Below are 17673 nucleotides of genomic sequence, written 5' to 3' on the forward strand. Positions count from 1 at the left end.
AAGTCCCATAAAATCTAAAGGTAGATGTCCATGTGTTTTTTGATTATAAAGCTGATCTGGGTTCTATATTAATACTGTGAAAGTATCAGCAAAGAAATGACACAGCCTGTATTCAGAAACTGAGCCTTAAAACCAGCCATCAGGACTTTTGTAACTTTGTGATGTAACAACAAAGCAGTCCCTACTCTGAGCCATGCCCCAAGCCCTGCCCACCTGGACCAGCCATTCAACCTTGCAGATTTAACAAAACCAACAGTAAAACACCCGAAAAGTACAAATATGGGTTTTTGAAAGTGTCAAGACAAAATCACATCAGTAATGTCTAGGCTGTTTAAAAATAGTGTTTTCTGGAGAAGAATAATTTATTGGCTTCAGCAAGGCAACTTTCCCTTAGATGATAAATAGCATATAACTAGGTGATCAGTGGCCAAAGTCTTACACACAGCCTTATTAAAAATGAAATTATATCTTTATGGATTTTAACATGTGATTATTTCTACCAGGTACAGACATTGCAGAAGGAGGTGGAAAAAATTCCTGGAAAATTTTTGTTCTAAAGGGTTGAAAATTACTCTCGTGGTGCAGCAGGAGGGTCAGTGCATCCTGTGGAAATAACACCAGTTGGCTGAGTTTCTGGATCCCTTCAGCCGGTCCTCTGCCAGCCTCAAGATGTCCTGTTCAGCTCTGATAACAGTCAGCTGGGAGGAGGAAGAGGAAGAGGCAGATAACTCAGCTGATGATAATGAAGAGGTGGGCTTCACACAGGGGAGAGGGAGATGATTAGACACAGGTAGGTCCCTCATCTGCCCCAGTAGCCACACACAGAGCAGCTCATCACAGAACTGTCTCCAGATTATAATCATCCAAACACAACCATCAACAAACCAGGCCACAAATCTTAGTTCCTAAATGGAGAAATATGTCTGCAGTTGTATTCCCAGCACATTGAAAGCATCACACAGTTTTTATTTTGAGATTCATTCAGCATTGTGACATGCTGCTTGAAGTCTGCTGACATTGCCTCTGGTTGTGAATTGTGTCTTGCAAACACAACTATTAAGTAATTTCAAATGATTCAGGGACCATGTAAATTCTCTTTATCTAGCCTTTTCACCTCAACACTCCATTTACTTTTCAACTGCTCAGGTGTAGAGTGAAGATAGTCGCTCTCACTGGGGGATATTTGCTTTGGCTGCCTCAGCTGAGGTACCGCTAAGTTTCCCAGTGTGGATATATGATTGAATGCTTTTGGGAGTGACTGATAAAGCCTGACAGTGGTGTTAAGTGAAACAGAACCGCATCCCTGTCTATTCAAATGCTGCTTTTTTCCTCTTTTGACAGGTGGAGACAAAGATAAATCTCACCAAGTGCTGTCTTATATCACTTTTTTTTTTAAATTGCTTTTCAAAGATAAATCCAAAAGGTAAATAATAACTCTGATATATTTTAAGGTTGATATGTGATAAAATCAGCTGCAGTAATTCATCTGCCAACCAGTGTCATACTCAACAAAAGAACACAGGGTCCAAGGAACATTTCATCATTTGATGCTTGAGGTAAATTTGCACCACAGAATAGAAATTTAATTAACTTAAATTGCTTCAGCAACTCATAAAACTTCAGTCATACCTATTCTGAATCTGTTCTGATGCATGGATCAACTTCGAGCCCTTTACCATTTCTCCTCTTTCTCATCTTCCTTGATTGTCATCTACTCTTTCACTCTATGCAGGTGACACCATTTTACAGTGTTACTGATTAATTTCACTTAACCACTGGGAAAATACAACTCTGTTGGATTGAATTGTAAAATGCTCTTGCACTGTTGACTGCATTATGTGGAAGTTGGCAAAAAAAGGAAGAGAACCCACAGAAAGTAGGAATACCTCTGCAAGATCAGTTACGCCTGCCGCCAAAGGGGCGCCATTTCAGAAGACACTCGGAGTGGTTGTATCAGAGAAAAAAAAAAAAAACGACCTTGATGGTTGTTCAGGTTGGAGGACTGGTTTCCACTTTCATGTTATGTTTACGTTGTCTCACTGTTGCTTGCTGCTGTTTTGACAGTGTATGGGAAACCATGCCAATAATCTATTAGCAGTAAATAGAAACACTGAGAAACTAACCAAGACAAAATATTTAGACAAGGAGGCTCACAAAGCCAGAGAATACATAGAGAAATATACACAGTAAGTTGTATGGAGAGGAAGAACAGACAAAGATAGACACAGACAGACAGAAACAGGGCAATCATCCGGCTTGGGGCTGAGCACAGTGTAGCTGGACAGGTGATTTAAGCCCCATTCTGTTTCATAAAGGCTGCAGACAGATCAATAAGGTTTTCTCCCAGTAGGTAATGAACATCATCTTCGACCCAGTGATTCTTAAATGCCTCATCTGAACAATACTGAGGTGCGGCTGACTCACAGGCAGGTCTTATCGCTCTTAATCTAAAGCAGGAAATGGTCTCCAACCTACAGACATCACTTTGGTTCAATAGATGAAAGCCCAGCCAGTCAGATTGTGGATTGCTTCATCTGTCAGGACCCCCTTTTTTTCCCCACATTTTTTTTTCTGTTAATGTATTTCACTTATGTCTTTGTGTACGTCTCATAGCTGCCTGCCCAAGCATGAGCCATTGAGAAGTACCCACATGCAGTTAAATCAATGAAATCAGCAGGTGAAGTGCTTGGGTTTTAATGAAAATCTTACACATGATGCAGCACAGACCTGAGTCTGGTGTATGATACGCTATGAGCAGTGATATGATTCTTACATCACTTTATTTTTTTTTTTGGACACATGTCTCAGACCTCAGACCTCACCTCTGGTTTGGATTGTAATTTAACTTGGTCTTAAATCACTGCTGTTTGAAATTGTTTTAAACATTTTAACCAACCAGTCCTGCAACCTGAACAATCATATAGGTTGTTTTTTTCAACCCTCCGACCCATAGGAGTGTCTGCTGAAATTGTGCCTGTATGGCAGCAGACGTACCGTGGCTGTCATGGTTACAATAATAAACAGGCAGACTATAACAAGAGGGGCGTACCTACCTTTGTCGCCATGGTTACTATAATAAAGGTCATGGCTTGGTTAGGTTTCAGAAAGGATGGGGATTTGGGTTAAAATAAGTACTTCCTCAACATTAGCTGATCTTTGTTGTCATGGTTACAATAATAACACCGAAAAGGTCATGGATAATAGAAACAACATAAACTGCTACTTTCACATGGGAATCGAACACCGCTCTCCTGTGTCATGTTCATCCATCCACCCCAACCTCCTCCTGATGTGGACTTTGTCACTCTACAAACTACGTCACTGCACTTTTCCCTTTGCTCCTGTCATCATTACTATGACCACTAGATGTTGCCTAATAAAACAAAACGTAACTACGGGTCAAGAACCTGCTGACAGACGACCTCTGGGCTTGTTTTTTTCTTTGGAGGAAAACCCACTCGTCTCTGGCTTGTTTACTTTGCCAGCCAAACTTGGTTGATTTGTTGGTGTCATTTTCTTTAGTTTTAAGGAAGTCTTTCCAAAACAAGAATATCATTTTGTCTTTGAGGAGGAAAAGTCAGGTCGGGTTCGAGTCTCTAATTCAGCTGTACCATGGGCAGAGTTTTGGTTGGAGGCCTGTGCCAAACTCTGCTTCATACAACTGAGCAGCTGGTGAACAGAGTTCTGTTCGGTGAACTTTGCTCTTCTGTATTAAAAGATAAACCTGTTATGTGATTCAGCTTTTCCCAGGAAATACACAGTTCATTGATTTAAAAAAAAAAAAAACTACACCAACAAGTCTCAGATCTGTCTGTTACACACACACACACACACACACACACACACACATTGTCCTTTCTCATCAGTTTATCTTTACTTGTCTTTTGTCTTATTATTATTCATTTTCAATATTCTTTTGCATACTTGGCTCCTCTAATCCAATCAGCAACTACCAACCTTGATGAGAAGTGGACGTGGCCAGACAGTGTCTGGCCTCTCTGAACCCTAATCTGTCACATCAATCCGTGTGATGTGCCCAGGTCAGATTCATCATCATCTAGCCCTGACTGCTAACAGTAGGTCAGACTTCATAATGTTTGTTTTATCCTGTTATGGTGGGTGGAGTTTAATGTGTTAGCATACTCAGCTTCTCCTGGTTTAGATTCTTCCATTGTCAGTCGTTCAGGGGGCTTTTTACCAGTAGAGGGCTCCTCTCCAAAACAAACGGGCCAGCAGCAGAACAGTTTTTCTGAACCGGGCTTACTTGGTGCCAACACAATCTTTAGGACAGGGGTGTCATCTTTACTTAGTGCATCAGGAATGTGTCCATAATAGAGGGATGTAAATGTTGTATTGATATTAAACCCAGGGATTTTGAGATGATTGTCACTACATCCTTCCTGAGAACCTGGACAGAAGTCAAGCTCAGTGGACATGAGCATGATCGACCATAATTTCTCCGCTTCTCCTCCTGGAGCATAGCTGAGTGCCATTTTGTTTAGACTTCTGTTCAGGAGTTGGTTAAAACAAACAGTTAAACACAAAAAGTGATCTAAAAAGTGTGGTGTAAAAATGTGTCTTAAAACTGGATGAAATGTCTGTTTTGATGCAACCACAATGTGCATATCGGATATGACACCACTGACAGGCGACAAAATGAAACACACTGTTACCATGATTACACTAATGGATTTCTTGAGGTTTGAAAATTGATAGAAACCTTTGTTCTTTAGGCATTTCATGCAGAAAAAATATATATTATATCTTTACAAGATCACAAAGTACAATCACTATAAGTAACAAGTTGAAAGGACTTTATTTTAGTTTATTGATGTGGAATCGATGGAACCATTTTCATCCTTGTTGATCGTTGACTTTGGCTTTTCTCCATTTTCACAAATCACAAACTTTCACAGGTTTGCTGCTGACAACCACTTTATTTCTGATGCATGTACATGCAAATAAACCATTGGTCTTCTCAGCCCTTTAGAAGTACTGATCATTTACTTTAATATAAAGTAGTGTTGTTCCATCTCAGTGATAAATATATCAGACACAGTTTAAATAGGCTGTATTGACCACAGAGGGTTTGAAACTGCAAAGCCATTATCAAAGTGTGCCAGTTCTGCGCTCACTTCCTGCGCAGTCCCTCCTGTATTACACAGTGGATCAATAATGTTCATTGGCGGTGTGCAAATATTTATGCTGCAACATGTTTTTCCCTGTGGCTTATTAGTGCAGTGATCAATTAGCGATGCTTTCTGGGTGCTCATCAGTATGTTTGCACTATAAGGGTGGAGCTAAGGTTGTTTCGTGTCTTTCATTCAGTTGTTCTTAATGTCATTCACTGGTTTTAAAGCCGTGTTCAACTGAGATATTAAATGATAATTTATTGAAAACAAACAAGAGTCTTGGAGCTTGATTTTTTTAGAATCCACTTACTGAATCCAGATACAAATCACTGGTAAATCGACTCTTACAATGTAAAAGCTACTGACACCTATCTGATCAATGACTATAAATAATTTGATTGACAAGTCAATTCCTCCAAAGCAAAAAGGTTCACATTGGCTATTCGGTTGGTAAGCTTAAAGGTCCCATGTTGTATAAAGGTAGATGTCCATGTGTTTTTTGATTATAAAGCAGGTCTAGGTTCTATATTAATACTGTGAAAGTATCAAAGCCTCAGTCCACAGAGAAATGCACACAGCTTGTATTCAGAAACAGAGCCTTAAAACCAGCCGTCAGGACTTCTGGAAGTTTGTGATGTCACAACAAAGCAGTCAACGCCCTCAGCCATGTCACCAGCCCAGCCCACCTGGGCCCCCCATCCAGCCATGCAGGATTTGTTTTCTCTGAGTGTTTAGCTAGAAGAAAATCTGAAATCCTCTATATTTTTCTTCTAATCAGAAGAGAGGCTCAGAGTCTCTCTTCTGATTGGCTGACTGATGTGTTGTTACTGAAGCACCAGATAAAAGAGAAAAGTTAAACTACACTGAGATGATTTTTTATACCCACAAATATATCTTTTTATGGATATCAAAACTTCAGATAAAACAGTGAAATAAATGTAAAATTTAGGACCTTTAACACATTGTAACTTTCCCCACTATGGGACAAATAAAGGAATATCTTATCTTATATCTGATTGATTACAAGAAGCTGAGAGAGAACAAGAATGGTTGGACCAGATTGGAACTCAGTGTTAAAGCCTGTGCTGCAGGTAACAACTGAAGTAACAGGCTTGTGTAAATCCCAACAAACACAAACTTGCAACAACAAACATCATCAATGATTTGCATCTCAGATACAAATAGGTAGCAGTTTAACAGACATGGTGGCCGATGAACAGGTGGTAGTGCAGTTTAGGTCACTAATGTCTTGGGAACCTTGACCGTGGTCTAAAGGTCACTCACTGAGAGTGTTCTTACCTTTAACACCGTGTCCTGGTTCAGTACCCTCTCAGTTAGGTACAGGAACAAGCTGACTCAAGGTCCTGTTTCCCAGGAAAAATAATAATTTCTGCTCTATGCTGCGCCTCTGTATTTTATACATTTTATGTATCTTCCCTCTGCAGCACCGTCACATCTTATCCAACTGAGCTACCTCCAGTCCAACATGCATTAGGAGGCTGATTTTCCTTAACAAAATACTCTTGAATTGAATTTCTTTTTACTTATTGCCTTTTCCATTCTCATTCACAGGCTTGTCAATCTCAGATATTAGAGTAAATGAACTCATTCTCTTTTTTATCAGGATAATACATATGTATGCTCCAAATTATTTCTCTCTCACACACACCCTCTCATACACTCAGGTATAGAAAGACTCCTCTAATGTGACACCAGTCAGTCAAAAGAAAAAAAAAATCCATGTAATTTTCACACCTCTACCTGACTCACCCCGACTGATTCATGACACTTCACTGCTAACTGGTGGATTCTTGCTGTGCTCTCCTTTAGCTTTGGTTATTATAATCATTTTCTCCCAATTTTTTGAATTAAAAATGTTTGTGTCTCAAAGCCTGCATTGAATTTAATGCTGAAACAAATTGATGATCCCCAGAGAATATTTTTTTTAACTAAATGTTATTACGGAGGCCAAGCAAATATTATTTTTATTTTGCTTTGTTATGTCGAGATAACAGAATAATTATCCTGTTATCTCGAGAAAAACAAAGCTCTGTTATCTTGTGAAAGTTGGATAATTATTCTAAAATCTAAAAAAAAATGCAATGAAAAAATGTGTGTTCTTTATTTCTCATTTTCTGTTGTTATTTAATATTTGTGAACTTAATATATGTTCAAATTTTTTATTGATTTGGTGAACTTGTTAGTAAACACGTGCACATTAATCAGACAGAGCAACATGATCATCCTGCTGGTGTCATGTTTGCATCCACCTGATGAATCTAAGTCCCATATTCACTCCCCTTTTATCTCTGTGTCTCCACCCACTCCTGTATTGCCCACTTCACACATTGTAAACACAAAGCTGGAAACCTGTGATTGCACTTTATTGAGGTCACATCACAATACGCATCAATGTGGTGGCAACACATTCAGGAAAGTAACATTTGTTTGCCTGACAAAAGCATCAGAAACAGTTAGGCAAAAGCATAAACAGGGAAAACCTAAAGCAGACAGCATTATTAAACCAAACCCCACACATGATAACACCTTTACACACAATACAATTCAACACAATGCAGTTTGTTGTCTTTCATCTTCTCCTGTCTACTTCATTTATCATTTTGATCTTAATCAGTCTTTTTTAAACTGTGAAGCTTTTTCTTTGTTTTTAACGGTGCAAATAAACTTCAGCATCACGGATTTTTTAAAAAAAGTAATTTTTTTCTCATTCAGGTTTTCTCAGGGACGTTTTCTCCCCCACGTACAGCAATTTAATTTTAAGTTTTTTTCTCCTGGAACATAGTAGTAAAAGATTAAATTCGAACATGCACACAAGGCCACCTGTTCCCACTGCAGTATTTTTCTTCAACATGCATTTTCCCTGGGAGGAGAACAGAATTTCTGATCCTTTGATCCCTGCTAATTAAAGTCTTAAATGTGTTAATTACATGTTGGTCCCATTGGCCCCAGGCCCAGAACTGTGTCCTGGTTGACCTGTACCAAAAGACGAGGAATAGTGATGTGAAGCAAAGTAAAATTTACCTCAATCCACTGACGACTAATGCGTCCTTGTCTCCACATTCAGCTCAGATTGGATGAATAGTTAACAGGGACCGACACTCGTTTTCTTAATCTTGTTTGTCCAGAGAATATTGGCTCCTGTTTCACTCCACAAAGACCTTCACATTTATTCGACTGCTCTGCCTACGGGGGTGTGATGGGCCCCATTAAACTGCTAAGTGATGAGACCATTGTAAAATCCCAGATGAAACAATATACTCTGATTCATCCTATTTTATGGGTGGATAATATTACATGCATTTATACTTGCCCACTGTGCCAGCCAGTTTATAATGTGATCTTTAAAATAGCTAGCAGTTATTATGGTTGATTTCCTACATTTCCCACAGTGCATCTAATCAGAAAACATTCAGTTGTGGCTCATCTTCAACAAGTCCCATAAAAAGACCACAATCAAAGTTAGTCCATTAGTCCATCTCTTAGCTTGAAGTCCATTGAAGACGTGTTTGTCGAGGTCTATTTTCAGTGGTGGATTAATCCACATTTGGTGCCGTAGTGAGTATTTGTGGCAGCAGGACGGTGTGTCAAAATAAACTACAGTGTGTGTGTTCCGGGTGATGAATGCGTTCTCTCTGATTGTCGTGTTTTTGGAAACAATTGAGCTGTATGCCCAGTGGTGGTTCTAGACTCTGGGCTGCCTGGTTCACCTCCCCTGACGGTGCGTGGTTGATGGGCCCAGAGGAATAAAATCTGTCATGATTCCTGTCATACTCCACCCGCCCACCAGATGTCCTCAGACCTTCCTCCTGCTGCCTGATCCACCTGCTCACCTGTTTACCATTTCCAATTGCTGGAACGTCCCTGCCCACCTACACACCTGTTCCTCATTTATATACCAGCCCTGTTCTCCCAGTCATCTACCAGGTGGCTTGTTCATCTCTCAAGACTCTTGGTCTTGTTCAGTTCTCTGCTACCAAAACCCAGTGCTTGTTTGTAAGATCATTTTCGTGGAATTTATCAACAATAGAAAAAAGTAATAACTGGATAAAATTGGAGTTTCACCACATTTACACTTTTAACATGTAACATGAAAAGCAACGTTTATTTTTTCCAAAGGAGAAAACACTGTATCAAGTATCTTCCTCTCACTTAGAATATAAAAGTTGTACCTGCATTAAACTGTACTCTGTTTAATTTGGTGTAATTGGTGACTTGATTATTATAATCATCATTAGTGTTCAGCAGCTTTCAGAAGATCTCTCTGTGCCTGCAAGTGTTTCCTCCCACAATCCGAAGAAATTTAAGTTAGTTTAGTTGGTGATTCTAAATTGGTGAGGACGCCATGAGCCACTGATTGCATGATTTTTCTTAAATGTTGCTGGTAAGATGATGTCCCCATTCTTAATTCCACCTACTAAGCTTTTACTGGTTAATGAATTTTCCCAATGGGCAAAAATGGCGATTTCAATCATTGAACAAATTGGAGACATGGGCAGTGAGTGAGTGGTCCAGCTGGAACATCATTCTCTGAGTGTTTACCTGAAATCTGCTAAATTTTTATTTAATCACTAAGAAATCAGTCAGCCAATCAGAAGAGAGGCTCAAATCCTCTCTGGGAAATTGTAAAATATGGGACCTTTAAAATCAATCTTATAATCAGGTGGTGACCTCAGAGGCTCCATGTAAACAGTTACCGCCCAGCATGAACAGTTGTCTGCATTAAAAGACAGTATTAGAGAGTGTAGGGGAGAGCAAGGGGTGGGTGCTGTCAGGGGGTAGATGGACAGAAAAGCTACGAGACGTGAGTAGATAAAAAGGGGAGGGACAGAGCAGGAGGGGGTGCAGCTAAGGAGAGGCAAATAGACGAGAGGTAGTGAGCGAAGGAGGGGGTCAGAGCGGAGAGGCTGTGAAGAGGGACGCTAATGGAAAAAAAAATGAGACAAGGACCAAGAGTGCTGGAGAAAAGTAAAAGTGTGAAAGATAAACAAGGGGGCACATCGGGAGCCACTCTGCACTGTGAGGCTCTGAGGCTCAGACTCATAATGTGCAGCATGCTGTGTGCAGAAAGCTGAATCCAGATCGGAGAACTAGACTGTCACTGGATTTTTGAGTCACATTTTGTCCTGACATTTCTCTGTATTATAGGCTTTAGGCTACGTCCACACTACTACCTTTTAGTCTTAAAACGGCATTTGAAAAGGAAAATGATCCCCATCCAGACCACCGTTTTAGTTCCGTATCAGAAACAATCTCTGTCCAAACAATCACACCTGAAAACATACAGTAACATGACCGTTCACATACACTGGGCATGCACAAGTCGGTGTAAACAGGAAGCAGATTATCCACTCTGAAGCTGAGTAGTTGCAAAAAATATTACGAACAAAGAACAGCAAAGGCAGTTGTAGCATTAACCTGCAGAGTTTAACAGCAAAACAGCTGCTAGCAAAGACAATAAGGTCAGTAACGCTTTTCGCTATACATGTTGCTTTCATCACTGGTAGTCCAGGCTGATAAGATGGCATCATTTATGTCATCATTTCCAAAGGTCTCAGTTTGTGTTCATCCAGACAACAATGCAACCCTAGAATTTTCAAAATAAAATGGGGCCACCAGGGTTTCCAGAAGTCTCAGTTTAAGAGGCATGAGAACTCCAGAGCTGTCTGGATGGGAGGCAACAATGTAGGCAACAAAGAGATTAGTTTTCAAATGAAAACATGGCAGTGTGGATGTAGCCTTATGCTTGTCAGATCCTCCAGAAGCATCTGAAACACCTACTCGCTATGACTTTCTACTGCTTTCCACAGCTATAAATATGCAAATCATAAATACTTTACACAGTGATTGATCAGTTGTGAAAGTAGATCGGGTATGAACTCATCTGTCAAGCTGCTGCAGTTTTTTTTTCTTCGTTCTGTTTTGTTTTTATTATTCACACAATTATTTCTGTCACTTTTTGTGTGAACAAAAGTATGAATGTCTTCTAGCAGAGACGAGTGTGTCCTCGTATCCCCTTCTTTATGATTCACTGTGTCTCACGTCACCCTTTCACAGCAGGCCATTCACATTTGCCTCGAGACACAATCAGATCATACGTACCCCGGCCTTTATCCACCCACACATACGCTGACACTGATCTGTGATACACTGCAATCAGCTGAAACATCCATGCAGATGTAGAGATTTGTCTGACGGCGTCTCAGCATTCATTTATAAGGCCTCTTCAAACTATTGTTGGCAAAGTTACTGCCATGGGAATGAGATCATGTTTTCCATGCCAATTTTCTTTGCATTTTAACAAAATCAAGCATTCAAATTGTAGTTATTGAAATTTCTGAGGCTTACAGCAATTCAGCCATTAGTTTAAGATGTATCCTGTTATGAATTGAAGTGTTGGCTGAGTGGGATGTTTGGCAAATCACCTAATAGCTGTTGAGATGCTGGACCTGGTGGAAAGACTGACAGAGACATTGTCAGAGAGTGAAAAAGCAAAGCAAGAGAGGTGAAACAGAGGGAATGATTTCCGACTTAAGCACTGGCACAGTGTTTTCTCATTATTTCTGTCATGGCCATAGTTGGTTTGATTGGTGTGATCGGATGCAGGGAAGTAAACCTTTATCAGAGAATGAATTGTAAGTTTTAGCATAATAACTACTCAGCTAATACGGTGAGATGATCAAATTAAATGCTGGTTTTACTGCCCGTCCCATTTTCATAACATGCACACACAGCAGTCTCCACTCCATCCAAAATATCTCACAGTTATCAGCTCAAAGTGTGGTCATTTCTCTTTTGCTGTTCTGCACCTAGGAGCTGGTCTGTGAAAGTACAAAATAATGTTAAATTAATGTTTCTTGACCATCAGAAAAACCCTGGGAGGGGTGAGTAATGGAAAAACTGTCTCCATTCGTTTTTAAATACACCTGTCAAATTACCTTTGAGCTGCACTTATCCCCAGTCAAGATGAGCCTCGACTCATCAGACACAGGTGGAATTAACAACAGTGAGTGATGGCTGCACTCCCTTCAGGGGTTAGAACTGAAACAGGGTCATTTTAATGAAAATGAAAACATCCATATCCTTCGAGACATGTTGGCACATGGAGAAACAAATTACCAAGGTTCTGTTCAGGTTCATGCAACCATGTACCAAAACATGATCCAAGTGAAGCGAGGAATCCTCAAAAAATTGTTACAATCACTTGTTGTTTGAGAATTAGGGGCAAAAATATTAAATGTCTTATAACTGGCCACATTATAACTGGTACTACTGGGTTCAGAGCTGAACCAGAAACTGATATGTTCCCATTTGTTTCATAGTGTTTTAAAATTTGCAGACTAGATGATTTAAGACACAAATGTATTTACTTTTACTGCTTTTAAATGTACTTTGTGTGGTTTATGATGAGGTGCTTTCAGGGAGCGGATGGTGACCACTGATGGCAACACTGGTGCACAAGTGGCAGCAGGGCACAACCCGGCCACTGTAGCTAACAGCTCCATCCAATACAACATGATGATAATAACAGGTTTAACTGACCAGTATCACACAGCTCGTTGGCCTACTCAGCAGCTTCCAGCAGATTTAGGTAGAAGACCTGTTGGTGTCAGGTCTCTGTGGTGAATCCTGTCAAAGTGTCTGAGCCGCCGAACCTCTGGCCTCATATTCAATGAGCCCGTTATGATAATGTCCGTGAAATGAGATGAAAAAAAACAAAAGAGTGCTTGGTTATTCAACTTTTCCCCAACATATCAGACTTCTTGAGGAACCAAAGGATGTCCAGCCACCCACCTCTCTCTCCTGTGGGCATACTGACATATGACACCAACAGCTGCATTCAGACACTTATACACCCACCTACTTGCTGTTATTTCAGCTTATATCTGATTGTCTATTTGAAGAGCTAAGAACACAAGTGACAGCTAGCAGTTAGGCTGTCCTCAAACATGTCCTTTCTCAACCTTTAATGTTGCTTAAAAAAAAAAAAAAAGTAAGGGAAAATTGCTGCAGTCTGAGAGTAGATGTGTACATGTACTCGTGTAGGAACATCTATTCTTCATGAGAGTCAAGCATAATTTTCTAACACAGAAAAGTGAAGCATGCCTGGCACTGAAAAACACATCAACATTTTAAAGAAGAAGGAAAAAAACAACATCAAAATGTACATCACAGCTTTTCCTGTAAGTGGTTGTTGTCAATATACAGCACGTTGATCTGTGCACACATCATCACCTGTCAGGTCATGCAAAGCAGCAACATAAAGTGTACACACTATGCACGGCTCTGTTAGTCTGTGCATCCACCAGGAAGCTCTAGCTAGACTATCTAGGTTTTTAGCACTGTGCAATGGAGAACAAAAAAGTCAGATTATCCAGCACATGACATACAAGTGATTTTGCCTGACAGGATTATGGAATGTGTCAAGAAATTGTCCCCCCCAAAAAACATCATCTGTATGTGATCAGAGAGGTTGAGACAGACCTGTATAGGGTCAGTTAATGTAAAACGTAGGAAGGTCTCTGGATACTTCTTGTTGGGAGACTTCCTTGGAAATATTTAAAAGTTGTAGTAAATCATGGACCCATGAAATAGTGTTACCTTAATTTGCTGCTGGTTCTGTTTGCTGTTGACATAATGGTCCATCTGTTTCACATTAAAAGCCCTTCACAGGCTCAGGGAACATAATCCTTTCCCTCCTGTTCCCTGAAAGGGCTCTGCTATTAGAGCTCTATAGGAAGTGTGGAAATTCACTTACACCTTAATATTATGAACAAATGACAAAGGAATTAATGAGATTCTGTTACCCGGCATTTACTTGGGACCAGACTTTATTGGGCCACCCTGTGAAGGAAACACATCTTAACCACTTGTATGTGTGATCTCACTCTTCTGTCCACTCCCTAAGATGAGAATTGGAATACAGATGGCCTCGTAACTTCAGAGCTTTGACTTGGTTTTTGGAGGTGCCTGTCAAACTAATGTTTTTACCCTCTATCATGACAAAGACCTCAAGATACTTGAACTTTGACTCCCTCCCAAACCAGAGAGAGCCATTCACGTTTTCCAGCAGAGAACTTGGCCTCAGACTTAGAGGTGCTGACTCTTGGCTACAAACTGGGCCAGTGTGTACTGGTCTACATTGTCTGCAAAAACCAAAGATGCAATCCTGACTCAACCATGCCAACACTCTCTCTGTGCCTTGGCTACACCTTAAGATTATGCTCATGAAAATCAAAAACAAAATTGTTGAAAGGCACAACCTTGGCAGAGCCCAGCACCCAGCTCTTGCACCGCTTTTTCAAGGACTAGAAGGCTCGTAGCAGGAGTCCCAGCACACCATATTCCAGTCATGGATATAAGCATAAGCCTTTTACAAGTCTAATAAATACATTTGGACTGCATGGGCAAACTCAGGGTGCAGGCTTTCTACTTGCAATGGTTAACAACAAGTGCGCTAGATGTTCTGTTTAGCAAGGATACTGTGTTTAGTGTCATTAGCTTTCAAACAGAATGGTACCTGATGGATACAAAAAGTAACAGAGCCAAACATTTACCAAAGAGGTTTTCCTTTACCCAAGGAGATATTTTGGTTTACAAGGCTTTAGGTAGTGTTTCACTCCTGTTTTCAGTTGATCTCCAAATCTCCCTAATTGTAGCAGGAGTTCAGAGAGAGAGAGAGAGAGAGAGGGCCATCCTGTAACTGCAGAATCAAACGTTCAGTCCTCCAATGGTCCCACCCATTCATCGAAAGGCTTACTCAAGTCTCTGAAGATGTTGCTCTGTATCCCAAGCAAACTCCTCCCTCTCAGTGGATCAATACAGTGTCACCACATAGATGAAAATGGCTTTTCATATCAATCGATGATGAGCATTCCAGCAGCTTAGCGCAGAGAACAAGCTTTCACAGCTGACATGCTAGTGTGGTACCCATGCTACCAACAAGATTGTCTATCCTCACAGTCTTAGATTTGTGGTTTGTTAAACTTTCCCTTGTGAGTTTTACTCCTCACAACACATATTAAGTAAGATGTCTGCATTTATCAAACATATATCGATAAATCTGGAGAGTTGTATCTGTAGAAAAGCGAAGCATTTTTGGGTTTGATAGGGCTTTTGCTTCCCTTTGATTTCTGACCTTGTATTTCCAAGAGGCACTTTTTGTTTGGCTGCCAAGTTGAGGATGTAGATGATGAAGACCAATGTGTCAGGAGTAACTGGTACAATCATACACCTGGTGCAAGTTCTGTAGAGTTTCCTCTACCCATCCACACAGACTACACTGCACCAAAATACCTCTCCTGGTCTTGCAGCTGCAGGAGTCCATGCTCACCAACGTCCTGGGATGAGGTGAAGCTGTAAATCACTGACTCCAAGCCTCCTGCTTCACAGAGCCACTTCTTGTCTGTTGGAGCTGCCGTTGGCAGCTGGAGCAATGATGGCGGCAGTGGGTGTGGTCTTCTTGATTGAGGTGAGGCGAATGTGGGAGGTGCTATGCAGGTAGCTGGCTTGGCGCTCGGGGCGTTGACCTCGACCACATCGCAGCTGGCTGGAAGAAGATGGAAGACGGAAGAAAAAGAGTTAACTGAATTCATGAAGCATTGCAAGACCTTGAGAAGTTTGAACGTCCTCAACTATTCTTGAAACATGTATTACAGATTTGGAAGTTTGATTTTACTTGATCAAGTCACAACAGAATAACTAATGTTCTTCTCTAATTACCAATAATTTTAATGAATCTCATTGTAGTATTGTATCTATGTCAGTTTTTTGAAAAATTGTTGTGCTGCATGTGAGTTAAAACATGACAGGTTCAAACAAGTTTCCATTTATTTTTCACTTATTTTATTGGTTTTTGATTCTATAAACTGACAATTTTAGACTTTTTCATTTCTGTATGCAATCATAAATAGGCTTTTTGTTCCTTTATTGTTCCCATAATTTGGCTCCACAAATAATTCCTATCTCAGAAATATGGCTTTCAGAAATGAAACAGAATGCCTATAGTTTAGACTCAACCACAGTATTGATCAAGTTTCCTCTCTCTTTTTGTTATTGGCCTCACTGTTGGCGTCTCAACTTAAATTTTTTTAATACCAGCACAATACTTTAGAACTACAAGGAAACATCTGTGTTACATTGCCTACTTACTGAAAGTGAATGCAGAAATTCCAGTCAATCAGAATCAAGGCTTCTCAGTGAACATGGTGTGATGCAATATATTCGCAAAATGGAGTTAGCTAATGAAAAAAAAAACATTAAAAAAACAGTGCCAGAGGAGCTTACTGGAAAAAAAGACATGGCAGTGAACATATCAGCAGGGGGCAACTACGCTGACCTTCAATACTTCCTTACTTGATAACTTGTGATGCTAAAGCAGAGCAAACATATACTTCATTCTAATAATTGGACCGACTCAAAGACAGACTTCTTGTTAAAGACTAGTGTACATCAGACGACATTGTTGATAGGCTTTCTTACACTTCTGTGATAGCAAAATAAAAATCCTTTGGTTTTGGATTGATGGTCAGACAAATATGCAAGATATCACCTCAGGCTCTGGACATTTCACTGGATATTTTGACATTTACAGATTATACAATTAGTTGATTAAATTGGCCACAAACAAGTTGTTTTTCTTTAATGTATCATTATGAAGTAAATTATTGCACATGTAATGGCAACAATGACACCACCTTGCTTTTTACTATGCAATTCTCTCTGCCACCGGGCATAAACTCTCCTGCGAAAAATGAAGGCTTGATTTGTTGCCCAAATGAAGTACACCTGGACGACCAAAAAAGAAAGAGGAAAAAGGTTTGTTTTCTTGTTTTTGTCAGAACCTTTTCCCAGGTAGTGGAAATGGTGGACGGTAGAACAATCAGAGTAATTATGGAAACTCCACCCGACCAAAGAAAAAGACAGGGACTGAGACAAAACAAGAGTGAACCTTGGACAGACTTTCACTCAGTGGTCTTATTTCTACTTGATCAGCAAGTAACAAAATGACAATTCTAAGGTTCAGCAGACATTTGTATTTGGTTTGTGAGGGTATAAAGAATTATTTTGCAAAGTCATAATCCTACAAAGCAAAGGGAAATAAAGATTGTTAACTAGCTCCCTTGGTACAAAAAGTTTCAAGATTTCTGTACTTTATGGAAATCCTCACAGTTGGACCGGTAATATAGTTCGTTCAAACTTTCCTTTAAGTAATAAATAGTAAATCTAAAGACAGGTAAATTATCACACGTGGTTCCGCAGCCCTACTATAATTGCTTCCCAAAGGCACATTTTATTTTTCTGACATATTCTCTGCTGCTCAGGATTTGCCTGCAAATCTGACCCAAATGAAAGTGCAAAGCCCATCCCCGGGTTACTGTTTCCCACTCTGACAGTCACAGAGAGGATTGTGCCAGAGTTGGCCTGAAGAGAGCTGAGGAGGGTTTCCATCCTGCTGGGGTAGAGTAATGAGAAGTTGTGGGATGTTTAGTGAAAGTGGGAGCACTCAAATGGAGACTTAGAA

General features: G+C 40.1%; 1 protein-coding gene across 1 annotated transcript in view; it reads right to left on the bottom strand.

The window, feature by feature from the left end:
* Nucleotides 1-7495: 7495 nt before the first annotated feature.
* Nucleotides 7496-17673, bottom strand: part of nmbr (neuromedin B receptor) — a 58253-nt gene continuing 48075 nt past the window's right edge. The window contains exon 5 of the mRNA XM_071467911.1: nucleotides 7496-15699. Coding sequence (XP_071324012.1) covers nucleotides 15537-15699 — 163 coding nt within the window. The 3' untranslated portion in view covers nucleotides 7496-15536. The remainder of the gene's footprint in view (nucleotides 15700-17673) is intronic.

The sequence above is a fragment of the Trachinotus anak genome, unplaced genomic scaffold (assembly GCF_046630095.1).
Source record: "Trachinotus anak isolate AG129_WGS33_773 ecotype Australia unplaced genomic scaffold, CSIRO_AGI_Tana_v1 ptg000031l, whole genome shotgun sequence".
NCBI classification, from domain to species: domain Eukaryota; kingdom Metazoa; phylum Chordata; class Actinopteri; order Carangiformes; family Carangidae; genus Trachinotus; species Trachinotus anak.